The sequence below is a fragment of the Notamacropus eugenii genome, chromosome 6, assembly GCF_028372415.1.
Source record: "Notamacropus eugenii isolate mMacEug1 chromosome 6, mMacEug1.pri_v2, whole genome shotgun sequence".
In the NCBI taxonomy this organism is placed as follows: Eukaryota; Metazoa; Chordata; class Mammalia; order Diprotodontia; family Macropodidae; genus Notamacropus; species Notamacropus eugenii.
Genome location: NC_092877.1, coordinates 59,498,631 through 59,525,966, shown reverse-complemented (window position 1 = coordinate 59,525,966; position 27,336 = coordinate 59,498,631). Strand labels below are relative to the sequence as shown.

The following is a 27,336-nucleotide window of genomic DNA, read 5'->3' as shown; positions in this document are numbered from 1 at the left end:
TAGGATGTGTCTGAAGCTAGATTTGAACTCAGGAAGATAATATCTTCCTGATGTTATACATGTACATACATGTACACATATGTATTATACACATATATACAAATACATATGTGTATTCATAGATAATGACTTCAGGCCCAGCACTCTATCCACTGTGGGAAAAGCACAGGATTTAGAGTTTAAAAACTTGTGTTCAACTAATTCATTGTTGGTGGAGCTGGGAGCTCATCCAACCATTCTGGAGAGCAATTTGGAACTATGCCCAAAGGGCTACAAAAATGTGCACACCCTTTGACCCAGCAATATCGCTACTAGGACTGTATCCCCAAGAGATCATAAAAATGGGAAAGGGTCCCACATGTACAAAAATATTTATAACAGCACTCTTTGTAGTTGCCAAAAACTGGAAGTCAAGGGGATGCCTATCAATTGGGGAATGGCTGAATAAATTATGGTACATGAATGTAATGGGGTACTATTGTGCCATAAGAAATGATGAACAAGAAGACTTCAGAGAGGCCTGGAAGGACTTATATGATCTGATGCTGAGTGAAAGGAGCAGAACCAGGAGAACTTTGTGCACAGCAACAACCACAGTGTGCGAGAGTTTTTTCTGGTACACTTGGAATTTCGTAATAACGCAGGAACTTATTTAAAAAAAAAAATCCCAGTGGTGGTTTTCTAAGGCAAAACGCCTTCCACACTCAGAGAAAGAAATATGGAAGTCATTCACAGAATGTAGCAGATCATGTTTGTGTGGTGTGTGTTTTTGTGTATCATGTTTTGATTTGTTATATGATTTCTTCCATTTATTTTAGTTCGACTACATAGCATGACTATAGTGAAAATGTACTCAGTAGGAAAGTATATGTAGAACCTATACAGAATTGTATGCTGTCGTGGGGAGGGAGGGGGGTAGTGGGGGGTAGGTGTGGGGGAAATAAAATCTTAATTTTATGGCAGTGATTGTAAAACATCAAAAAATAATAATAAAAAATTTTAAAAAATTCAAAAGTCAAAAAAAAATTAAAAAAAAAAAATAAAAACTTGTGTTCAAATTTTTGTTCTCCCCCTTACAACTACATGTGTGACCTTGGCTAAATCACTTCAAAATTCCAGGCTTCAGTTTCCTCATCTGTAAAAAGAAGGGTCGGGAGTAGCTGATCTCTGAAGTACCTTCCAGTTTTAATATCCTTTGATTCTTTTTTTAGTCATCTTTTATTCTTTACCTCTGAGATTACTTCCAATTTATCCTGAATATCTTTCCTGTACATAATTGTTTGCATGTTTTGTGCCATGATTAGATTGTGAACTCTTTGCAAACAGACACTGTGTTTACCTTCTTTGTCATTCCTAGTGACCAGCACAGTGCTTGGCACACAGTAGGCATTTAATAAATGATTGTTGGCTAGACTCATTAACTAGCTACCTTTAGGTACATATGAATATTCATAGATGTGTAGAAAGATATATTTGCAAATATATGGAAGATCTGTGATTTTCCAACCACTGATGCAGAATGCATCCATATATGACTTAGTCAATACATCCTAGGGAATTGTCTGAGGCACTGGGGTCACATAGTTAAGAAGTGTCAGGGGTGGAATCTGAATTTTAAGAACCTCCCCCCACAAAATTAAGAAAAGCATATTTAAGTCCTAAAACAAGTTTGTTTTTTTTTTCCTCTTGACCAGGTCTGCAAGTAGGTAAACATATTAAAGTTGTCCCATTTCATGGAAATCCCAGAATTCTGAGCTTAAGGGGATCTTAAACATCATCAAGATTGACTTTCTCATTTTATAGATGAAAAAATTGAGGCCTAATGAGGTAAAGTGACTTACTCAAAATCATATGGTAAGTAGTACAGGTGGGATTAGAACCCGGGTCCTGTGACTCTAAGTCCAGTGCTCATGCCATATGTCACTGATTGGAAGGCTTCAACACAAGTATTAAAAAGGCTCTCCTAGGAACCCCAAAGGTCCTATCTAAAGGAACTGAGGTAAGGAGTAGAAGATGCCTGGTGATTTCCTTGCATACAAAGGAGAAATAATATTGCACAGACCTTGAGGCAGGGGGGAGGGGCCTAAATATTTACCATATATTGAAGAATATGAATCAGCCATCTGATATTTTCAAACGAGAGTCTACTGAAATACTGAGCATGTGGGCAGCAGTATTCTCCTTGGTTGCTATTTTAAAAGGGTTGAAGTTAAAAACAGCCCTAGGTTGATACTAGGTCCATAGGCTGAATATTCATTTGGGTAACTATTCAACAATATTTTTCATGCACCAGCCATTATGCTTGACACTGGCATAAAACTGCACAGTCTCTGTCATCAAGGAGTTGTGATACAATTTGAGGAATAGAAATAGGCCACATTTACAAATAAGTATGATCCAATGCAAAACATTATAAGGACAAAGGAGATGTCTAGTCACATGTTCCCAAAGTGGATGATACCACCCCCTGGGGGCCACTGGAACAATCCAGGGGGTGATAGCAGCCTTGGGTATATTTGGGGGAGGCACTGAATAAAAACAAGGGATTGGTGGAAGCACAAGGAAAGAAGAGAAGAAAATTTTGAAAAATCATTCATACATGTTTCATCTCTTGTGTAACAGAGTTGAAGTTGTAGTGATTACATTATTTTCCAAATAAATACATAGAATACAAGTTATAACCAATCACTGGTCAAGTCCGTCAACAGGTCTTAACAAGCAAGTGTTGGCAGGCGAGCATACAGGGCATTGTCAGGAAGTCCAGCATGCATTGGCAGGAATATATGCATGTGATGACTTGTTTATAAAATGATACTAGACAGATATATGACACATCAAAATGTCAATGCAGGAAAAACCCACAAATGTATAATAAATTATTAAATTTAAGATGTATCATTTAAAAAAAAATTTTATATTCTTTTGAAATGATATAAATCTCAAAAAGAAGCAGTTAAAGGGTTAAAGAAAACTGACTTCTCCGGGGGTGGGAGGGCTGAGTAATTTTTTTTAATTTTGGGGGGGTAAGCCAAATAAGTTTAGGAATTTCTAGTCTAGATGAAGTGCTGTAGGAAATATGGAGAGGAAAAAATCATGTTTGCCAGAGGGTGTCATTGAAGGCTTCATGAACAGGTGGCATCAGAGATGGGTCTTAAAGGAAGGGAAGATTTTAACAGGCAGAGAAGAAAATTATGACTGCCACATCAGGGAAAGCAGTCAGCACCACTGTGTGTGGGTGCAGGAAAGCTCCAACTATCATTTATGCCAAGTGACTGATTCAGCACTGGAGTGGTAGAGATCAGAGGGGCTATTTTTAGTTAGGTTATAGTACACTGCTGTTGTGCAGAGCAGTGTGAAAAGGTGTAATCTGGGATGTGTAAGCAGGAGGAAGGGCTTGGTACCAGTGGCTTTAACTAAGCTGGCCCATTTGAGTGCCTTTAAAAAAATTATGTTTGCCTACAGAAGCAAAGACAGACCCTGGTAAGACTCCAGAGCATGAAAAAAGCACTTATCATCTGAGTTTCCAAAGGAGAAACTCCTCTGATGTAGCCACACACTGGCTGTGTGACCCTGGGGAAGCCAAGTTAATTTTTCAGTCCTCACCCACCTCAGCTAACTCTCTTAAGACATTAAGTTTCAGAGAAGGTGCTGACTTGCATTTGGAGAGCGAGTTTAATCAGTAAAATCACAGAACCAGTTCCTAATTCCTTTCTTGGTAACTTTAAAAAAAAAAAAGGAAGGTGCTAGGGAAGAATGCCTTCCTCGGGCATCATGTGTCTTGTGGTAGTACTTGGAACCATTCCCAAGGGGTCAGTGTTCCGGTAAAGACTGATTCTGTCATGGACTTTCAGAAATAACCTTGACTTGATTTACATTAACAGTGATGGCACAAAGACTCTGTTTCTTCACCCTAAGGACATGTTTGGGGACCCAGATGTATCAATCCCACAATAGACAGGGAAACATACGCCAAGCTCCATTCTCAATCCTTCAGTTTACCAATTTTCATTATTTTTTTCACTTTGTTTTTATTTTATCCTACTAACATCCCAGTGACATAGTGAGGAGCAGGTACTATTATCCTTATTTCTGAGGTTTAAAAAAAAAACAAACTAAGGTCCGTTCTGGCTGAACCAGAATTTGATTCCAGGGCTTCTGACTCTGTTATTCCAATCTTGCCTCACCAAAAAAGTAGGGAAGGATAGGTATTAGTATCCTTGATTGAGAGTTAGAAAAATTGTGGCAGAGAAAGAGGAAGAAACTTGACCAAGTCATAAGTGGGATAGAAAGAAGGCTTTAGGAAATGAATGTTCTACAGAATCTCAAGCACCCCTCTGCATGAGAAGAAGAATTAGACTATATACCTCCTCAATGAACTCCCCCCTCCCACCCCAGTCAAAATTCCCAAATACTTGATCAGGCCCCAAGCTACATACCTCTGGTTCCCTTTGGAATATGACAACCCGGCCCCCCTTGTCCCCAGTAGCCAGCAGTTCTCCCGTATGGTTGAACTCAACTGTAGAAATAATATCAGCTGTGGATAGAAAAACAAACAAGAAATTTCTTCATTAAAAATGGTGACGTGTCAAATGACCCAAAAAATTATTTTACAGAGCTAGAAAAAATAATTATGAAATTCATCTGGAAGAACAAAAAGTCAAAAATATCAAGGGAATTAATGGGAAAAAATGCAAAGGAAGGTGGCCGAGTCACACCAGATCTAAAACCACATTCTAAAACGGCAATCATCAAAACTATTTGGTATGGACAAGATGGCAGATGGTAGTGGATCAATGGAACAGGTGAGCTACTCAAGACACAGTAGTCAATGACTATAGTCATCTACTCTTTGATAAACCAAGGACTCTAGTCTCTAGTGTAAGAACTCAGTATTTGACAAAAATTGCTGAGAAAACTAGGTATAGACCAACATCTCACACCAAATACCGAGAGAAGGTCAAAATGGGCATACGATTTAGACATAAAGGTTGAGATAATAAGCAAATTAGGAGAGCAAGGAACAGTTTACCTGTCAGATTTATGGAGAAGGGAAGAATTTATGCCAAACAAGAGACAGAAAACACAATGAAATGCAAAATGGATAATTCTGATTGCATTAAATTAAAAAGGTTTTGCACAAGCAAAACTAATATAACCAACATTAGAAAGAAAACAGAAAGGTAGGAAACAATTTTTACAGAAAGCATTTCTGATAAAGGCCTCATTTCTCAATACATAAGAATATAAATCATTCCCTAATTGATAAATGGTCAAAGGATATGAACAGGCAGTTTTCAGATGAAGAAATTAAAGCTATCTATAGTCATATGAAAAAATGCTCTAAAGCACTATTGATTAGAGAAATGCAAATTAAAACAACTTTAAGGTATCACATCACACCTATCAGATTGGCTAATGTGACAGAAAAGGAAAATGATAAATGTTGGAGAAGATGTGGGAAAATTGGAATACTAATACATTGTTGGAAGAGCTGTGAACTGATCCAACCATTCTGGAGAGTAATTTGGAACTATGCCCAAAGGGTTATAAAATTGTGCATATCCTTTGATCCAGCAATACCACTAGTAGGTCTATATTCCAAAGAGATCATAAAAAAGAGAAAAGGACCCACATGTACAAAAATATTTGTAGTAGATCTTTTTGTGGTGGCCAAGAATTGTAAATTGAGGGGATACCAGTCAGCTGGGGAATGGCTGAACAGATTGTGGTATATGAATGTAATGGAATACTATGTGTTATAAGAAATGATGAGCAGGAAGATTTCAGAAAAACCTGGAAAGACTTACATGAACAGATGCTGAGTGAAGTGAGCACAATGAGGAGAATATTACACACGGTAACAACAATATTTCATGATGACCAGCTTTGACAGACTTAGCTCTTCTTAGCAATATATTGATTCAAGACAATTACAAAAGACTCGGGATGGAAAATGCTATCCATTTCTAGAGTCTGAATGCAGATCAAAGCATATTATTTTCACTTTTTTGTGACTTTTCCCTTTTGTTCTGTTTCACAACATAACTTTCTATTTGGTACTGGCTAAGAAATAGAGTTGAGAATCAGTGAAATAGGTTAGGTACATAAGACACAGTAGTCAATGATTGCGCTAATTTACTCTTTGATAAATCCAGCCTCCAGTCTCTGGATAAAAACTCAGTATTTGACAAAAACTTTTGGAAAAACTGGAAAGTATTTTGGCAGAAACTAGGCACAGACCAACATTCAGTACAATATGATTAATATGGAAATGTGTTTCAATGATTGCACATATATAACCTAGATCAGATTGCATGCAGTGTTGGGAAGGGAAGGGGGAGGGAAGGAGGGAGAAAAAATTTGAAACTCAAAATCTTATGAAAAAGGAATGTTGAAAACTCTCTTTACATGTAATTGGAAAAAAATGAAATACTATTTATCAAAAAAAAAAAAATGGTTACATGGTACATTCGAGGTCTCCATTCTGTTTTCTTTCTCCCTCCCTTTTCTCACAAGGCTGTGTGTGAGTCTATGGGCCTGTGCAAATGCTTAGCCCTGAACAAGGCCACAGTTTGCCCCTAATAATAAAAGTGCCCATTTTTCTAGGGCTTTCACCAGCTACAAAAAGCTTTCCTCACTGCAGTTCTGTGAGGGAAGGAGGTCACAAGAATAGTGTCATTCCCTCCTCCCTCCTTTGCATGTGAGGAACCTAAAGATCAGAGGGGCAAGATGATCCTTTTTTCCAAAGCCAGGGCTCTGGATCTAGTCTGCCTGGACGGCAGTCAAACATTTGACTTCCTGTGCAGATCTTGAGGACAAAGTGGGGAGAAGCTGGCTACAACATAGGACATTTAGAAACATTCAGAACTGGCCAAATGACCAGTCCCAAAGAGTAGTTTTAACTGGGCTTGATAATCATACTGCCAGGCTGCCGGCCAGAAAGGGGATGAATTCTACATTATGCTTAGTCCAGATACCAGAAGTAGGAGCAATTGGGGCATGGAATGGAGGGGGCTCAGTGCAAGGAATTGTATTTCCCTTAACATACAGAACTCCTACAATCAAACCCATCACAAAAAGAAACTGGTATGCCTCTGGAGAACACTGAGAATTCCATCCACAGAAGTTGTTCAATCGGGTACCAGATGACCACTTGCTGGGGATGTTGTTTTTGTTTTTGTTTTTAGCTTACAATGAGCGTTATAAATATCCTCACAAGAACTCCAGGAGAGAGTTGTACTGCTATTACCCTCATTTTACAGTTAAGGAAAGTGAGGCAGAGTTGATTGTTTTTAAGTGACTTGTCCAAGGTTACACAGCTAATAAGTGTCTATGGTAGCATTTGAACTCAGGTCTTACTGATTCCAGGTCTACTGCACCACCTAGCCTTCTTGTATAGATGCAATTAATGCCACAGGTATGGGTTGTACTAGACTCCTGCAGTCTCTTATTCTGGGAAGTGGTAGAATGAGCATAGGGCAGTTAGATGGAGCCATAGTGCATAGAATGCTGGGCCTGGAGTCAGAAAGACTCCTCTTCCTGAGTTCAAATCCACTATGTGACCCTGGGCAAGTCACTTAACCCTGTTTGCCTCAGTTTCCTTGTCTGTAAAATAATCTGGAGAAGGAAAGGCAAACCACTCTATTATCTTTGCCAAGAAAACCCCATATGGCATCATGACTGAAACCACTGAACAGCAATAAGAAAAAATAAGCACAGGAGGTGGTTAGGAGACCTGATTGTCTATTTCTGGGATTCATTCATGGCTCCATCATCTAATAGCTTTGAAATCTTTCATAAGTCATTTTCCCTCCCTATACCTCAGCTTCTTCTTCTTAAAAATGAGAGACTGGACTAGATAATTAGAAGCTAGCTTGGTTCTGAGAAGGCAGAACTAGGAACAATGGGTAGAATTTTCAGAGAAGCCATGACAGTTTAGGCTCCAGACAGGGAAAATTATCCTTCAATATCCTATGATATCCTGCAAATTAGAGCCGTACAAAATGAATTCATCAGCTTTAGGAGCCAGTGGGCTCTTTCTTCTTCCTAGACTGACCATTGGTCAGGAGTGTTGCAGAGGGATCACCTGTCATGGAAAGTTTAGACTCCACAGCCTCTGTAATCAATTCCAGCTCTAAGATGCTGTGATCTCTAAGGCCCCTTCCACATCTAAATGTCCTTAATTGTTTTATTAGAAGATACTCAATTACAAATAGCAACCAAAAAGAACAGGAAAAATGCCAGAGATAAGAGGCTTATCCCAGGCATAAATATGACACGGTGCCTTAAGTCATTATCATGGAACCAAACACATAAGGAGGAGAGACAGTCAGTCCTGGTCAATCACCCTTTAACTCAGAACTGATGAAAATTATATTTCTAGTCTCTAGGTTCCCTGTCCATGCCTATCAGTTTTCCTCATGGTCTCCAGGTAATTTGGTGTGGAAAGGCCATTAGTCATCCATCTGTCTTTTTCAGACACAGACACACAGATCACAAACACCACCAACAGTAACACCTTTGAATGTGGATAGTAACAACACTCATACTTCGCTCAGAGCAGGAAGTCAGAAAGGTCCCTGTCCACAGAGCTGTAATGTCATAGATAAAGAGTTGGGAGAAATCTTTAGAAGTCATCTAGTCTAAACCCCTCATTGTACAGATGAGAAAACTAAGGCCCAGTGAGCTTCAGTGACTTTCCAGGTTACACAGTAATAAGTGTAGCTTTTAAATTCAGGCCCTCTGGTCCAAATCCAATTATCTTTCCACCGCAGAAGATTACAGTACTAAATCAAAGATGTTCATTTTATAGAAAAGTTTTTTATTGCTATACAATTCCATAATCTGCCACTGACTCACTATTTAACTGGGTTCTCTTCTCTTCTCTGATCTACAGCTTCCTCATTTATACACTGAGGAGGTTAGAACACATGTTCTAACACATGTTCTGGATCCTGTCCAGCTCTAACATTCAAGGATTACACACAAATATGCATAATAATGGTAAGAACAACATTAATGAGAATAATAATAACTGAGTTTATATGCTTTAAAGTTTGTGAAGTGTTTTACAAATATCTCATTGGATCTTTGCTACAATTTTAGGAGTTAGGTGCTATTATCCTCATTTTACAGAAGAGGAAACTGAGGCAAATTGAAGCCAAGTGACTTGCCCAGGATCACGCAGCTAATAACAGGCCCAAACTGAACTCAAGTCTCCCTGACTCCACAACCAGTGCTCTATCCACCAGTGCTCTAGATGCCTACTTAATTCAATTTAATTCAACAAAAATTTACATATTTAGCATCTACTACTACTTGCAAGTTCCTATGCTAAATCACAGGAATGCAAAGATAAAAAATGACAGTCCCTGTCCTTAGGAACTTTCAATCCAATGGTGAATACAAATAGCACATCAGAGAAAGTAAGAAAGACAAAGAATTTCAAAGAAAATATTCCATGGAAACGATGACAGAGCAATTTTAGCTGGATGGTAATCATATGTACATTATAACCACACAACTATATAGACACAGAATGGTGGATACTGAAGGCGGAGTCAGGAAGACCGGACTGAAATGGACTAGCTATGTGACCCTAGGCAAGTCACAAAACTGCTCTTGGACTATTCATCTGTAAAATGGGGATAGGTGTGAGGACAAAATGAAATAAAAAATATAAATGTTGGATATTAAAACTACCTGCACATATATGCACATACACTAAATACATATATATGTACATAGAGATTCAAGCAAATACACACACAATATACATACAAGCTACACACATTCATCAAACGTATTTTAGCTTTTTTTTTGTATTTTCTTTAAAATAAAGAAAGAAAGGAAAGCAGCTAGGTAGTACAGTATATAGAATACTACCTGAACTCTGGAAGATCTGAGTTCAACTTTGACCTCTAAGATTTACTAGTTGTGTGACCCTGAGCAAGTCACTTTACCTGTTTGTCTCAGTTTCCTCAGCAGTCAAATGGTTGGTTAGTTGGTTATTGTCCTTTGTTTTTGAAGAGGACCAAAATGACATCACCATGATAAAGTGAAAATTCAGTGTGTCCGACTATGGCTGATCAGACCAATATGAGCTCGGAATGCTCTACCATAGGTTGGGCACAGATAGTCCATATGAATTTTGGGGGTGGATATCCCAAATTTGAGCATCCTGCATTTACTTTGTGCTGTCTCAATTCTGCTTTGCTCAAAGAGCACAGCACCCTTTCTGATGTGGGCACGCCATGCTGAGCAGTTCTGTGCCAGTGTCTCCCATGCTGCGCAGTCAAATCCAACGTTCTTGAGAGAGACCTTGAGAATGTCCTTGTATTGTTTGTTCTGGCCACCATGTGATCGCCTGCCTTTGACACTGTTAGTCATGAGGGCTTATGGAAAATTACGTCAAAATTTGGTTGCCTGGAGAAGTTCATCAATATTGTACATCAATTTCATGATGGCATGCTTGCCCAGTTTCTGGATAATGGACAATGCTCTCGTGCCTTCCCAGTCACCAATGGAGTGAAACAGAGCTGTGTGCTTGTTCCCATGCTTTTTTTTTTTTTTAGCATGATGTTTTCAGCCATGTTGACAAATGCTGTCAACGAGGATGAACACGGTATCAAGGTCAACTACCGTACTGATGGCAGCAGTCAAATAAGCATAAGAGTAACTAATCTTATCCCCAGTGTTTTGGTTTTGGTTTTTTATTTTTTGAGAATAAAATGAGATATTTATAAAATCCTGAAAAATGTAAAGTGTTAACACCTTCTATGTGCAAAGCATTGTGCTTGGTATGGAGGAAAGAAAGTGAGGGCTCTGCCCTCAAGAAGCTTAACATTCTATTTTGAATAATGCAATACTTATGTAAATAAGTAAACACAAAGCACTGATAAAGTTACTTCCAGAGGGAGAAAGTGCTAACCATTAAGAGCAATTAGCAAAGACCACTTGTAGAAGGTGGCTCTTGGGCTTTGCAGAAGATGGAGGTGAAGAGAGAGTGGACTCTGTGGACCTGGGCAAACGATGGTGCAAAAGGTGAGAGAAGGAATGTCTGGTGTGAAGAACCACTGATATGCTGATTTGGATGTTACTTTAGACACTAATAAATGTATAGATATAGATTCATTGTTACTTATAGAGGAAGTCAATCTGCTAGAGATTTTATTAGGCACTGAACTTTCTCGAAAGGCTATCAAAAAAAAAAGTAGGATTCAAGGATGAAAATGAAGATAAAGATTTTTTTTCAGATAACAACAAAAAGTTGAAGGAGGGATGAGGAAGGGCAAGGATCCAAAGCTAAGAGATTCATAAAGAAAAGGACTGCTGTAAGATGGAGCCTTGCTATGTAATCATCAATCATATGGACTTCTCTAGCGATCCCCTAAGGGGCCCTCTTCAGTGAAGGTTGAGTCTCCTGCTCTAGAAATGCAAGCAGTGTGGTAGCCAGGAGAAAGAATAATTAGGCCACATTCAGTGGAGACATAAAGGGGTCAGAGAATTGAAATTTCACCAGGTGTGAAAGAGTTAGGCACTTGAGAAAACTGCGCACCCCCCCTTTTAGGACATTAATAATAATGATAAGAAAAATAATCACAGAATCTCAGAATTGGAAAGGACTTCAAAGAACATTAAGTCCAGCCCATATGTGAATAAGAAACATAACTCTACCATATCCAGCAAGTGGTCATTGAACCTTTTGCATCAAGATCTGCAGTGAGTCACTAACTAATGATAAGTAACATTTGTTGAGTATTTTATGGTTAGATATCTCATTTGGTCCTTATGGCAACTCCAAAAAGTAGTCATTTTTACTTCCATTTTATAGATTAGAAGATGAGGCTAATGATGATATGTCTTCTGACTGGTAGTCCTTTCTACCACTCCATGCTGCCTCCACTTGAATACTCTTTGGCAAACTAGAGTGAGAATTTATCATTTCAAAAGTGGCCTATTACAAGGAAAAAAAAACAATAAAAACCAAAGCACTGGAAATTGGGTCCAAATCCTCCATAACCAATCATTTTCTTGAATAAGATTTTTGTTTGATTGTGCCTACATTTTAGTAACTTAGTGAAGTTTTAGTGAAATTTTAGTAGTTTAGTAAAGTCTCAGTTAGGAAATTCCCTCCTTTAATATAGATGGGCACCCAGCTACTCTGCAATTTATAATTTTGTCTTAAAGAGTTGCTAGGAGTACTAAATGGTTGAATGACCTGTCCAGGGTCACACAGTTCACATGCATTAAAATACACATAGGAAGGAAGCTGTCTTACAAATTCTGACATTTATCACAGTCAGAACAAACAGCTCTCCTTTCTGCTGATGAGTTTTTACTAGAGGCACTGGGTGGAAAAGAAGATAAGGTCTGGAACACCTGAGATCAAATTTGCTCTCAGATATTTATTAGCTGAATGACTCTGCGCAAGTCACTTCACCTCTGCCTCAGTTTCTTCTAGTGTAAAATAGGGATAATAGTAGCAACTATCTCCCAGGGTTGTTAAAATGGTTAAAATACGATGTTTGTAAAGTGGTTTGCAAACTTTAAAACGCTATGTAAATGCTAGCTATTATCATTATTATTAATTACCATAGGGCTGGCCCCCAAACAGTCCTTAAGCATAAATAATGTAGCCTCTCAAAAGTTTCGCCTTTTGGGCTCTGGAAATGTTATTAACCTTCAGATATTTCTAACAGTAAGTCAACTGAAGACAGTCGGGTCATCTTTCCTCCGTGGATTTAACAGCATCAATGGACAGGGAAAACTCTCTTTCCTCCTCCCCATTCCCACTCCTTCCAACACTTCTTACTACAGCAAGAAAGCCCAGAGAATGCCAGATTAATTTCTTCCCATGTAAAATGAAGGGATTGACCTAGATTACCTTTATATTGTGTTCCAAACTTTACTTCTAGACTATTCTGAGTGTACAATTCTGATCAAGTCACCCTCATTTACTTTTAAGTTATGATCAAATACAGGAATTATAGTAAAGCTCTTTGATGATATGTCATTGTCTACCAAAGGGACCTAAAGTCCTTAGGCCTGGCATTTAAAGCTCTGGTTCCAATCTACTGTTTCAGATTTATTTCATGGTACTTTTCCAAATACCTACTCTAGCCAAACTGGATTTAGAGGCTATTATCCAAACATTGCCTACCTTTCCCCAGCTTTATCCCTTTCCCTTATCGTTGAATAGCTGACCAAATGACACCACTTTTGAAATCCTACCCATCCTTCAAGGCCCAGCACAAATATTCTATGGTGTCTGCTACCTGCATGATCTTGGGTAAGTCACTTAGCTTTCTAGGGTCTCAATTTCTTCATTTTTAAAATGAGAGGACTGAAGCAGGTGGTGTTGGGAGGGTGGGGGGAATTATCTTTTCTAATTCTAGATTTATAATCCTGTGATTCTCCAACTGCCAAGCCAGAAGGAATTTATATTCTAAGCATTTAATAAATAGTATCTGAATTGGATTATGAGTGTTCCTTGAGGCCATGGATTGTTTTTACCTTTCTTTGTTTTTTTCCTTCAATTAATTTTTAGTTTTTAGTATTCATCTTTATAAGATTTTGAGTTCTAAATTTTTCCCCTTTCCTTCCACTCCCCCTTCCCCAAGACTGCATGAAATCTGATATAGGCTATACATGTACGATCATATGTTTAATATTAGTCATGTTGTCATAGAAGAATCAGAACAAAAGAGAAAAACCACAAAAAAACAACAATCTGCATTCAGACTCAACAGTTCTTTCTCTGGATGTAGACAGCATTTTCCATCAAGAATCTTTTGGAATTGTCTAACAAAGTTGGTCATAGCACAATATTGCTGTTACTGTGTACAATGTTCTCCTGGTTCTGCTCACTTTACTCAGCATCGGTTCATGCAAATCTTTCCAGGTTTCTCTGAAATCTGCCTGTTCACCATTTCTTATGGAACAAAAATACTCCATTACATTCACATACCACAACTTCTTCAGCCATTCCCCAATTGATGGGCATCCCCTCAGTTTACAATTCTTGGCCACCACAAAAATATCTACTATAAATATTTTTGTACATGTGAGTCATCTTTCCTTTTTCATGATCTTTTTGGGATATAGACTCCAGGTATTGTTGGATTAAAGGGTATGCAGTTTTAGAGCCCTTTGGGCTGAGTTCTAAATTACTCTCCAAAATGATTGGATCACTTTACAACTCCTCCAACAAAGTACTAGTGTCCCAATTTTCTCACATTTTCTCCAACATTTATCATTTTACTGTTTTGTCATGTTAGCCAATCTGGCAGGTGCCTTGTGGTATCTCGGAGTTGTTTTAATTTGCATTTCTCTTATCAATAGTGCTTTAGATCACTTTTTCATATGACTATAGACAGTTTTAATTTCTTCGTCTGAAAACGTCCTGTTTACATTTGTTGACCATTTATCAATTGGGGAATGACTTGTATTTTTATAGATTCTTATATTTCTTTGTATCCCTAATATTCAGCACAGTGCCTGGCACATAATAGACTCTTAACTGTGGACTCTAAAAGAGTGAATAAAGGAATGAAAGAATGGAAATAACAGTAACTTGAATTCATATATCATAATAATTTAAGAAGTACTGGGAGCATTAAATGTTTGTTGACTGTTTAAAATACATTATCTCATTTGATCCTTACAATGACCCTCAAAAGTGGGTAGGGTCTATAATCTAATAAAAAATCTAATCTTCATTTTACATATGAGAAAACAAACCAAAAATGGTCATAGAACCTGACAAAGGCCACTTAGTAAGACACTGGCAGTCACATTCGGCCTCTTTCTACTCCTTTTGTCTGTCCACCATGGAAGTGAATATAAAGGACATCTACTAACAGCACAGGTTATGAGTCAGGTTCAAACCAAAACAGAACAAATGTCAGTGTGTCTGGTTCCAAACCCTGGCTTTAGCGTGCATGTCTGGGTCACAGCTATGCTAGAGGCTCTCAGCATTAGCTGCAGGGGTTCAGCAGAAAGCTTGCAGAAGAATCCAAACACCAGGAGGTGGGAAAACATTGTCCAGTGTATGGCTCCTTCTTCTGACTGGCCCTGGCCATTAAAGCATTCACCCTTTGGCAAGGCAAGGGAGGGTCTGGGGAAGGCACATTTCCCGGTGTTTGGATTTCTCCTGAACCAACGGACAAATGTTTAAATTAATCTGTTGTTGAATATGAGTAAGGACATAAAACACACACACACACACACACACACACACACACAGACACACACACATTAGGGTTAACAACTCAAAAGTTAACACCTGATCAATTCTGTGGTTTTTGAAAGTCTACTCTAACAAATCTTTAACATAAAAACATCTAGGGGAAGGGGACAAGAAGCCAGAAGACCTGGGTTTGAATTATAGTTCTGACACCTCCTAGCTATGCATATATAAAATTACTTCACTCCCTGAACCTTATTTCATCCACAAAATGAGAATATTTGAATTACCTATATTATAGGATTGTTATGAGGAAAGCCTTTCGGAAAATGTGAAGTTCCTTAGCAATGCTAGCTATTATTATTGTCTATGGGCACTATATTTAGAAATTATAGTCATCTAGCATGAAGACGTGAGTCAGAGGGCTGGGCTTGGAATCAGGAATACCTGGGTTTAGGTCTGGTCCTATGTCAAAAAGGAGTGAGTCAATCTGCTTTAGGGCATAGAAATGACTTCTCCCATTCAGCTTCCTAAGTTGATCTACTCAAATGCTTCACCCTGATATTATTTGATTACTAGTAAAATGTAGTATTCTAAGTACATCTTTCCATGACAGCATACATTGATATAGTGTTTCACAACATCTGAAACATTTTTGCATACATGAGAAAATTTCATCTTCCAATTAACCTTATAGAATAAGATGTTGCTACCTCTGTTTTATAGAAGAGGAAACTTGAGGCTGATATCTAATAGCTCACCCAAGGTCACCCAACTTTTAAGTGTCAGATTTATGACTAGAATTCCCATAAGGCTCAAAAAATAATAGAAACAGAAGAGATGGACTGCCTCTGCACTTGAGACACGTACATACAGTATGTATTCTCTATCACAAGAGGTCACTTGCTTACTTTTCCTTTATTTCTTAAAAACTGGCTTTGTGTTGGGGCCAGAGCGTTGGACTGGGGGAAGAAATCACTTTTATTGATCCACTGAATAAATGTTGAAATTACTTGCCAATGAAAACCACCAGATGCAACTGGCTGCCAGGCAAACATTAGTCATGTTTTCTTTTATCTGAGCTCTATCACAGAAACCTTTCTCAATTCCTTTGCTGCTAAATAAGCTCTTTTGGAATGTTTGTTCATCCATTCATCAATGCATCAGAGCAAAATCTATTGTACTAATGTTCCTTGAACCAATCTACTGGGTAATAGGACCCACAACAGGTCATGCCAATGGCCAGGTTTTTAGGTTGAGTCAATTTTTCAGGTCAATGGAGCTCAGTCTGTTGTAATAATGCTTCCAAGAGCAAGGAGCCAGAAACAAGGAGAGCCACTTCCATAAGACAATGCAATGTAAGAAATACCATAAACTATGCCAAGCATTATGCAACAAAATTCTCATGAGGCAATGAGGGAGATGGACTAGAGGTAAGCAGCATATATACAGTCCAGAAATCCATATGGGTATTGACCAAAGAAAATTTAAAAGGGTGATTTAAAAGCCAGGCAAGAATCCAAGGAACTTAGTTTTGAAATAAGTTTCATCCAACCCAAAAAAATATTTATTAAGCAATCTGTGGGGCAGAGTAAAGTACTCTGGTAGGGTGCTAAGTGGCACAGTGAATGGAGTGCTGGGCCTAGAGTTAGGAAGACATCTTCCTGAGTTCAAATCCAGCCTCAGACACTTACTAACTATGTGACCTTGAGCAAGTTACTTAATTCTGTTTGCTTTAGTTTCTTCCTCTGTAAAATGAACAAACAGTAAATGGCTAATTACTCCAATATCTTTGCCAAGAAAACCCCAATTGGGTCATGAAGAGTCAGATACAACTGAAAAATGACTGAACAACATGTAAACTGTGAAAAGTCTATAGCCTAGTGGAAATTGCTCTGACTTTGGTGTTAAAGGACCTGAGTTTGAATCACAACCCTACTGCTTAGAATTTGCACAAGGTTGGGCAATCCAATCCACTTCTCTGGGTCTCAGTTCATCTGCAAAATAAGTGAGATTGGGTCACTGCTAAGGTCTCCCTCATCCCAGACACCTCTCAGCTGTTGATTCAATGTGTCTAAGTATCTTGATGAGGTTTAAAGTGTCATTAATTTAGAGGGAGATTAAAAAACAAACAAGGAGCAGAGGCTTTGTGAAGGAGGTAATATCTGAGGTGGATTTTAAAGGATAGGAAGAAAAGTTAACAGAGAGAGGGGAGGATAGAGCTCATCTCAAGCCGTGGGAATAGCATGACAAGGCCAGAGAGGCAGTTAAATACAAGTCATTCCAGAGGCAGAGAAGAGATCCCTTTGGTGAACCTGGAGTTCTTAACCTGGAGCCTGTGAGCTTTAAAAAAAAATATTATTTGGTTAACTATTTCAACATCACTGGTTTCCAAAAGGAAGAGGGGTCCATGACACAAAAAAGTTTAAGAACCCTTCTACTAGAACCTAGAGCACAAAGACATGCTTCTGGTAACAGGAAGAAGCATGTCCTAGAGTGAAGAGAGAGTGCAGAAGGGAGAACATGAGGAGGCTGGAACAGTCCAGACGAGATGTTAGCAACTGGACTAAAGAGGGAGGAAAGAATGCAAAAGATACTGTAGAGGAGGCATCAGAGGTACTTGGTAAGTGAGATACACACACGCACATACACATACATCTACATGCATACATATACAGGTATGTATTTAAATATAAATATATACATTTATTTTTCCATACATGCAGTATGTATATATATATATGTATGTGTGTGTGTAATACATGCTTGCTAGATTGAACTAAGCACCTCAGATTATATAGTCCTCTCTTTTTTTCTTTTATTTTCAATTCAATAAGAATTTATAAAGAACCTGCTCTGTGAAAGAGACTAGTGATATAGCCCTTACTCTACAGCTGTTAATCTGTATACAGATAGCTAATTACATATTCAAGATAATTATCAGGTAGGTGCAAAGGAGAGAACTAGGAACTGAAAGAACCCAGAGAGCGGATATGGAGGTGGTAATAGAGCTGAGTCTTTCCTTCTCATTCCAAAGGCATACAGCTCAATTCAACAAACTCTTATCAGGCAGTCTTATTAGGCAGATGACTGCATAGGCAGTCATCCTATGCAAGGGCATGGATTATTAGATCATGGACTCACTAGTCCATCAACAAGCACATATTAAGCCTTCAAGATGTCTACATCTAATGGGGGAGACAACAAAGAAATAACTAGACACATATGAGATATATAAGACTTCTAGATGGAAAGTAATCTGAAAGGAAATGTACTTCCTAGCAGCTGGAGAAACCAGGAAAACCTCCTGCAGAAGGTGACATTTCAGATAAGTTTTAAAGCCAGGGAAACTGAAAGTCAGATGCGAGGGGGCAGAGCATCCCAGAGGTGGAGGATTGTCCATGCATGGAGATAGAAGATGCAGTGTTATGCTTAAAGGAATTGCAAGTGGACCAATGTAGCTAAATTGTGAGGAGGCAGAGTACAAGAAAACTAGAAAGTTAGAAAGTGGTCAGGTTACCAAGAGCTTTAAATAACAAACAGAAGACTTTATATTTAATCCTGGAAGTAATAGTTCTCTAGCTGGTAGGGTAACATGGTCATATCTATGCTTTAGAAAAATCCTTTTGGAAGCTGAAAAAAGATTCAAGTAGGGAGAGAAGACTAGAGTGGTGAGAGATTGGGGGCTATTGTAACAGTCCAGGAGAAAGGCGAACTCCATTGCAGATGTATAAGGCAAAATAAGGGAACTTATATAAGATACATTGTAAACACTATTATCTGGCAGCAAATTATAAATGGGATGAATAGGAGAAAGGAATCACTAGGGAGACCACCAGGGTACCAAGGATATAAATATGAAAAACAATACAGTTCTGTCCTCAAGCATTATAATCTAATGGGAAGATACAACATGTACCCACAAAAAATGACACAAGGCAAAATATGATAGGTGTGTGGCAACATTGAACCATTGGTTTTATGAAAAAGACTCCTACAAACAAGCAGAGTAGAATTTATTAGGACCCTGATGGAATCAGTTTTAGAAAAAAAAACATATCAATAGTCAAAAGTTACCCTTTCCATTAAAAAGAACATAAAGTATCTACACTTTGGTGTCCATACATTTGGTATCTACAACTTTGCAAACGGGTTTACCTCTGGAATGCTAAGATGACTTAAATATTACTTTTTAAAATAATGAAAACAATTTAGCACAGGAGTCAGTGCTGAGAATAAATTATGTAAACATTTCAAATGGATTCAGTATTGATTATTTTTAAATGCTGAAGGACAAATAATTCAATTATCCAAGCTGCCCTAATAATAGCTGCTATATAAAATTGAATATTGGGGCCTTTGGCCAGATGGCTAAAGCAATCTATTTCCTGTATGCTAAAGACAATCATAGATCATAACACTGTAATCAGTGAAAAAAAAAAAAGTCAGTTTCCTTAATACTCCAAAATAACCATGCTTTCATGAGCGTGGAGACTCTCTCCACACCTTAATTAGATGGTTTCATGAGTTATTCTACACAAGGAATTGAAAGCCTGGTGGTCAGCTCTTTAGTGATGAGTCTCTCCATCCCAGCTATGCTAGTTCTGGAAGAAAAGACTCATTGCTGACTCCATACTCAAAGTCTTTCAAACTTGGTTCAGTCTTCTAGAACCCAGACTTCATTAGTACAGCCTTCAAAGATCCTAAGTCACCTCTCCACTATAATGAAAAGTATAACTAAATCCTTTATAAACAGCAGCTAACAAAAATGTGCTTCCCAGGAATAATAATCAAATGGAACTGTGGTCACACCAGTTCTTATGTTCCTTCCATTAATTATTTTGCTTGCCCTTTTGGTGTAGTTATAGTCCATAACCTCCCATAAGATCACCATGATGGGGTGAGGGGTGGGGAAAGTTCATCTAAAATGCTGGAGGCAACCCATGAAACTTAGGAACTATGAAGTAATAGTTCACATGGCATAGTCCTAAAAGTAGGTCCTCTACTCAGACATAACTTGAGAGAAATGGAGGATAGAATAGAATAGAAATTTGAATCACTATGTCATGAAGCCAGGTCATTAACATACCATACTCAAATCCCTCTGGAACACTAAAGAATTGTGCAAAACAAGATAACAGCTATCTCTTCTGACTCTTCATGGACAGCTCTTTCCACTCTCTGACAGAGAGAGGGCAAATAGCTTGCTTGGGACCCTTTAACATTCATGCCAGTCAGAAAATGATTATTTGCCATACCTGGGACACTGCCTATGCATTATAAAAGGGCAAATTCTATGGGAAGGTATCTCATTCTCTGCTCCACACATGCCCTGCCTTTTTAACGTAATTTTCAGCCTATCTTCAAATATCTGAAGGTAGTCACTTAAAAGGGGGAATTTTATCTGTTCTACTAGTGCAGACACAGTAGCAATGCATAGAAGAAGCTCAAAGTTCAAGACAAAATGCCAACAATCAAATATCTTCAAAAGTGGAATAGGTTACTTTCCAAGGTAGTGAGTTTCCCATTACTGGAGATTTTCAATGGGCTAGATATCAGGATCAACATAATAACCAACATATATACTACTTTAAGGATTGAAAAGCATTTTGTGCATATTCTATCCTTTGATTCTTTTGTCAAATGTTATTTATTTTATTCAGAATTTAAGAAATAAAACAAGCATTTCCACAAATAGTAGAACAGAAAAAAGATGACTGTACATGATACTGCCAATCCACTGTGTACAACTTGCTATTTCTTTTAAATATATAATAGATTTATCATGTCACTTTCTTTTTTCCTCCTTTTTTCCTTTCCCTCTACTCCCCACTGCCCTAGAGATGATTCTGAAAACCAATTATGTGCTAACTGCCTAGCATCCCTCAGAGATTACCTTCCACCGATTCTGAACACATCTTTCATATATCTAATTATTTATATGGGGTTTCCCCCATTAAAATGTGAGCTCTTAAGAGCAGGGACTGTTTTTGCCTTTTTTTTCTATCTCTAGTGTCTGGCACATAGCAAGCCCTTAATAAATGTTTGTTAACTGACTGAATGCGAGACCAGATTGAAAGTAAAGAGAACTGGATTCTAGTCCCAGATTTGTCACACACACACACAATTTGCTGTATGACTTTGCAAGTCACTTTCCAACTCTGGGGCTCAGTTTCCTAAGGGAAGAAATGCCGTATTTGAATTAAACAGTCTCAAGCTCAAGCCTAATGTGCTTACCTAGCACAGTGCCTCAAGGACAGAAGGTCCTTGGTAAATGACTGCTGACTTCTCTTGACTTTGGGGCACCTTCCTGCTCTGAGATTCTGTTTCCTCTATTTTAAGATCCCTTCCACCCTGAACACTGCATGGTTCTACATCGCTCCTGAAATTATGACTTTCCGTGTCTACCCTGCTTTCCTTCCCCAACCGAAGGAGTATCAGAAAAAACTAGTCAAACTTAACTTCTCCTTTTAACTATGCTTTTTATCTTTTCCCATCTGCGGATTGGCCGCAGTGCCACTGAGAATGGATGGCTCACAGGATTCCCGGCAGGCAGGCAGGCAGAGTGTGCTTGTCATCACTCATTATCTGGTCCATCCACAGAGGCCTGTGTTCCACCTGCTGCAGGGGCAGTATCATATTTATTACCAGAGTTTTCCCCGAGAGCACCGAGTGTGACCTGCCTTCAAAGCCATTTCTGTTTAGATTTTCAAATCAGAAAGAGACAGAGACACAGAGATGGAGAGACAGAGAAGGGGAGAAAGGGAGAGAGATGGAGAGGGAAGGTGAGAATAGAAAGAAAAAGAGAAAGTTGAAAGATCCCTGGATGTAGAATCTGGAAACCTAGATAGTTAATCCCAACTGCCACTGTGTGACCTTGAGTAAGTCATCTGCCCCTATCTAATCCTCTCCTTCCTCATTTGTCAAATAAAAATAGTCCCTACCTATCTCACAGGGCTGCTAAGTGAATGTATATAAAGTGGTTTCAAGTATTAGTGAGCTGTATAAATAGGGACTGTAATTATTAAAAATGATTTTTCCTCTTTCTTTCTTGAGTGCTTCCAGCAGAGCAAGGCCAGCATGTAAGATCACATATGGGATTTTCTGGCTCTGAAAGAATCATGATCCCAAGCTGAGCAAGCTCCTAGCCTAGTGTTAACATCTGCCTGCTTGGCGGACTCCCAAGGTGGAGGGAGCTAACACAAATGGATTTGCCTGTGGGTCTGCCATGAAATTATAAGGCTGCTGGCCATGGAGGCAGGGTCCAATTTCCCTCTGGTAAGCAGCACAGAAATTATTATATGGCACTTCCCAATGAAACTTTCCCTACTTTTGACATAAAGTCATAACACAAACGTCCTTTTCTAATTGCCCACATGGAATGACTTGGAAGCATGGTTAGGGCAAAGAAGAGAGACTTCCCATAGAAAGCAGCAACTCTCACAGTTGATCTGTGCCTGTTGACCTGGACATATCCTATAATTTTATTACTAGGCCTAATAGGATCCTTACTAATATTTAATTTTTTTCCCAATTACATATAGAGATAGTTTTCAACATTGATTTTTTGTAAAATTTTGAGTTCCAAATTTTTCTCCTTCCCTTCCTCTCCTCCCCAACAGCAAGCAATCTAATATAAGTTAGACATGTGCAATCATGTTAAATATATTTCCACATAAGTCATGTTGTGAAAGAAGAATCAGAACAAACGGGCAAAACCACGAGAAAGAAAAAACAACAAACAACAAAAAAGTGAAAATAGTTTGCTTCAATCTGCATTCAGAGTTCTTTGTCTGGTTGTGGACAACATTTTTTATCATGAGTCTTTTGGAATTTTATTGGATCATTGTATTGCTGAAAAGAGCTAAGTCTATCAGAGTTAATCACCACACAATGTTGCTATTGCTGTATACAATGTTCTCCTGGTTCTGCTCCCCTCACTCAGCATCAGTTCATGTAAGTCTTTCCAGATTTTTTTGAAATTCACCTGCTCAACATTTCTATTATATTCATATACCACAATCTGTTCAGCCATTCCCCAATTGATAAGCATCTCCTCAATTTCCAGTTTCTTTAGGCCTAATAAGATCAAAGAAACAAGAAAAGGATCCATATGTACAAAATTATTTATAACAGCTCTTTTCTGCAGTAGCAAACAACTGGAAATTAAAGGGGTGCCCACCAATTCGGGAATGACTGAACAAATTATCACTCTAATCTAACTGTTGTATTTGAGTCATTTTATTCATGTCCAATTCTCTATGATCCTATTTGGGATTCTCTTGGCAAAGATACTAGAGTGGTTTGTCATTTCCTTCTCCAGTTCATTTTACAGATAAGGAACTGAGACAAATAATGTTAAGTAACTTTCCCAGGGTCACATAGCTACTGCACAATAAGAAATAACAAAAAAGGATGGTTTCAGAGAATCCTGCGAAGACTTGTATAAACTGATTTGGAGAGAAGTGAGCAGAACCAGAACAACTTACATAAAAACAGTAACATTATAAAGACAAACAATTTGGGAAGACGTAAGAACTGTGACTGATGTTGTAACCAACTATGATTTCAGAAGACTAATGACATTCTAAGTTACTCATCTCTAAACAAAGCAATGATTGTATTCAAGATATACAATGACATGTACCTTTTTACAATACAAACAATGCATAAATTAATTTCATTTGATTATGTACATTTGTTACAAGGGTTTTATTTTTCTTTTTTCCCAACTGAAAGGGGATGGGAGACAAAAAAAGTTAAATGTGTGCTAACTGAAAAGTAAAAATTTTTCAATGACATGTCCCATGCTTTCTCTAATCTCCACCTTCACTCATGCCATTTCTAGTGCATGCAATATTCTGTCCCTCTATCATTTCTAGCTGTTGAAATCAAGTACCATTACAAATGCCACCTCTCCCAGAAGACCTTCCCTTGGCTTTAGCCAAAAGTAATTTCAACATCCCTCAAATTCTTATAACAGATACAGTGTGCTAAAGCCAGGTAGGTAACAAGAAGTTAGAAAGTACCTACCCTGTGACTGGCACTGTGCCAAGGACACTTGATACAGATACAAGATACAAATACAAGCACAAAGAGAAATAGCCACTGTCCTCAAGGACCTTCCATTCTAATGGAAGACCACATATAAAAGGGGAGCTGAAGAGCAGGGTAGGAGCAGAGGTGGTGGTACACATTGGTGACATGGTACCTAAGCCTTGAGAATGAGGGAGAGTTGGTCTGGGACCCTTCCCTTAAATGAAGATTTTTGAGAAGAAATCCCCAATGGGAGAAAGGAGCCCAAAGAAGCCTAGGCAGGAGGCAGCTGAGGTATGGTGGAAAGAGAACCACATTTGGAGTTAGAGGAACCAAGTTCAAATCTCACCTCTTTCACTGACTGCCTAGGGGACCGCAGGCAAATCACCCAGCTTCTCTGTACCTTGGTCTCCGGAATTACAAAATGTTGGAGTCAGATGGTTTCTAAAGGTCATTCTTTGTCATTTCAAATCTGGCCTCAGACACTTAACTACCTATGTGACAATGGGTGAGTCAAGTAACTCTGCTTGCCTCAGTTTCTTCACCTGTAAAATGAGTTGGAGTAGGAAATGGCAAACAACTTTAGGATCTTTGCCAAGTAAATCTCAAATCAGGTCACAAGGAGTCTGATATGACTGAAAAGTGACTAGGGGGCATCTAGGTGGCACAGTAGATACAATACTGGCCTCAGAATCAGGAAGACTCATCTTCATAAGTCCAAATCTGGCCTCAGACACTTACTGGTTGTGTGACCCTGGCCAAGTCACTTAAGCCTTTTTGCCTCAGTTTCTTCAGCTGCAAAATGAGCTGGAGAAGGAAATGGGAAACCACTCCAGGATCTTTGCCAAGAGAACCCCAAATGAGGTCACAAAGAATTGGAAACAACTGAAAAAAATGAACAATCAAAAATCTATTCTAGCTCTGAATCTATTATTCTACAATTTTGTGGCTCTCTTATTTACTTATATTTGATGTTTGATAATAGGTCCTATGTTTATTCTGTACACACACACACACACACACACACACACACACACACACACGACATCAATACAATGTGAGTTTTCTAAGAACAAGCACCACCTCATCTTTTGTCTTTCTATCTCTAGAGTCAAGTGAATTGCCTGGTGCATGATCGGTGTTTAATGAATGCTTCTCAACTGCTGATTATTCTGGCACAATCCATTAATTTCTACCTCCAACTACTTTCACCTAATAAAATTTATTAAGAAAGGCTTTATATAGGAATAAAGGTATATCTGGAATAAAGATGACAAAGAAGGAAAAACAAAGAAAATTACACAATCTGTGACTCCTCCATTAACAACTGATAGGAGCAAGGGAACTGAGGCCAAGTCCCTGGACCAATACAATTACTAAGTGACTGCTTTAGGCCCTAAGATATCTTCATAGGACAAATCCCTTTAATAAAAGGATTTTTTTTCTGTAAAACTTGGACTCAGTCAAAAGCTGCACCCAAGGACCTAGAAGGCCACACGTGGCCTTGAGGGTACAAGTTCCCCACCCCTGTCTCAGGGAGTTGCTTAAGGTGGAGGCCAAGTGAAGTGCCCAGGGTCACACAGCAAGCAACTGTCAGAGGAAGGATTTGAATTCAGGAATTCAACATTTTTCCCACTATTATGCACTGTCTCTTAGACAGGAATTCTTAATCTGGGGTCTGTGAACTTGTTTTCACACACATACACATGTGCATATGCATGTATTTATGAACATATGTGTATTACATAAATGAATAAAGAGATAAGCTTTTCAATATAATCAGTATCTTTTGCAATTCAATGTATTTTTTATACTTTCAAAAACATTACTGTAAAAAGGGGTCCAGAGACTTGAGCAGACTTCCAAAGAGTACACGACATAATAGAGAAGTCCTATGGGGGCATTATTAGAAAAATTCGAGTCATCTCTCTACACAATGTTGTAAAATGCTTCCCTGAGTAATCTGCTGAGTAAGAAAATATGCTGGGTTCTCACTGGTGGCAAAGGTAGGAGTGGTCATCTGAAAGGCAGAGAGGAAAGACCTTCAGAAGTCAGAGTATTCAAATATTTTATTTCTATCACAGTTATTATCTCTTACTAAAATTCTCAGAATCATATGAGTTAGCAATCTTAATGTCCTGGAAGAGATTCAAACCAAGATTCCATTTTGCCAGGCTCTATCTATGACCTTGATATTTTAAACAGTCATCAAATTTGAGAGAACATTGTACCATTCCGAGAGCCAGAGCAGTATAGTGGATAGAGAATTTGACATGGATTTCAGCAAGGCCAGAAGGTTGCCTCGATTTTCCTGATTCACAAACATACCTGAATACCTGAATCCTCCACTGCTTTATAAAACATATCTGAATGATAAAGGCTATGAGAGCCAAGAGATCCGAAAGAGAATAGGGGCATCATAATCACCATCCCTCACAGCAGGTACTGCCCACCAGCCATTATGACCACTCTGGTCAATATTTTATCACAGAATTTGGTTGCTTCTGGCTTAATAAAGATGACGCTGAAACTATGGTGAGAGAAAGGTTGGGTTTGAATCCTGCCTCAGATGCTTACTTAACTGGCTCTGTGATCCCAAACAAGTCACAACCTTTCTCAAACTAAGTTTCTGCATCTATAAAATGGGGATTAGAATAGCATATGTTTCTCAGGGTTGTTCTAAGGATCAAATGAAATCATACATATGAAGCAGTTGATAAACCTGAAAGCAGACTACAACTTCCAGCTATCAATACCATATTAATATTGCAATCATCACATTATTGTTGCTAATATTGCTATCCTTACCGTCATCTGCCTTCCTTATCTCCTTATCCTTTTGGTAACTAAAACCTAAATTTCTTTACAATTTATGGATGAGGAGATTGTGGCCTAGGGAAGGGAAGTCACTTGTTCAAGGTTATACATTTAAAGTAAGTATCATATCTAATTGGACCAGGTCAAGTAATTTCAAATACGATGATCAGCATCCTATGTTTCTTCTAAGACAAGGTTTCTTAACTTGGGGTTAGTGAACTTAAAAAAATATATATCTTATTAACTATATTTCAATAAAATTGGTTTCCTTCATAATCCTCAAACAGTATTCATAG

The 27,336-nt window shown here is 38.4% G+C and overlaps 1 protein-coding gene across 6 annotated transcripts in view; it reads right to left on the bottom strand.

Annotated features, from left to right (window-relative positions):
* The window catches only part of PPP2R2C (protein phosphatase 2 regulatory subunit Bgamma), a 399,818-nt gene that overhangs the window by 97,566 nt on the left and 274,916 nt on the right, over window positions 1-27,336 (bottom strand). For all 6 annotated transcript variants that reach the window (XM_072620180.1, XM_072620183.1, XM_072620181.1 and 3 more), the window contains one exon: window positions 4,437-4,534. In XM_072620180.1, the coding sequence (XP_072476281.1) occupies window positions 4,437-4,534 (98 nt within the window). The remainder of the gene's footprint in view (window positions 1-4,436; window positions 4,535-27,336) is intronic.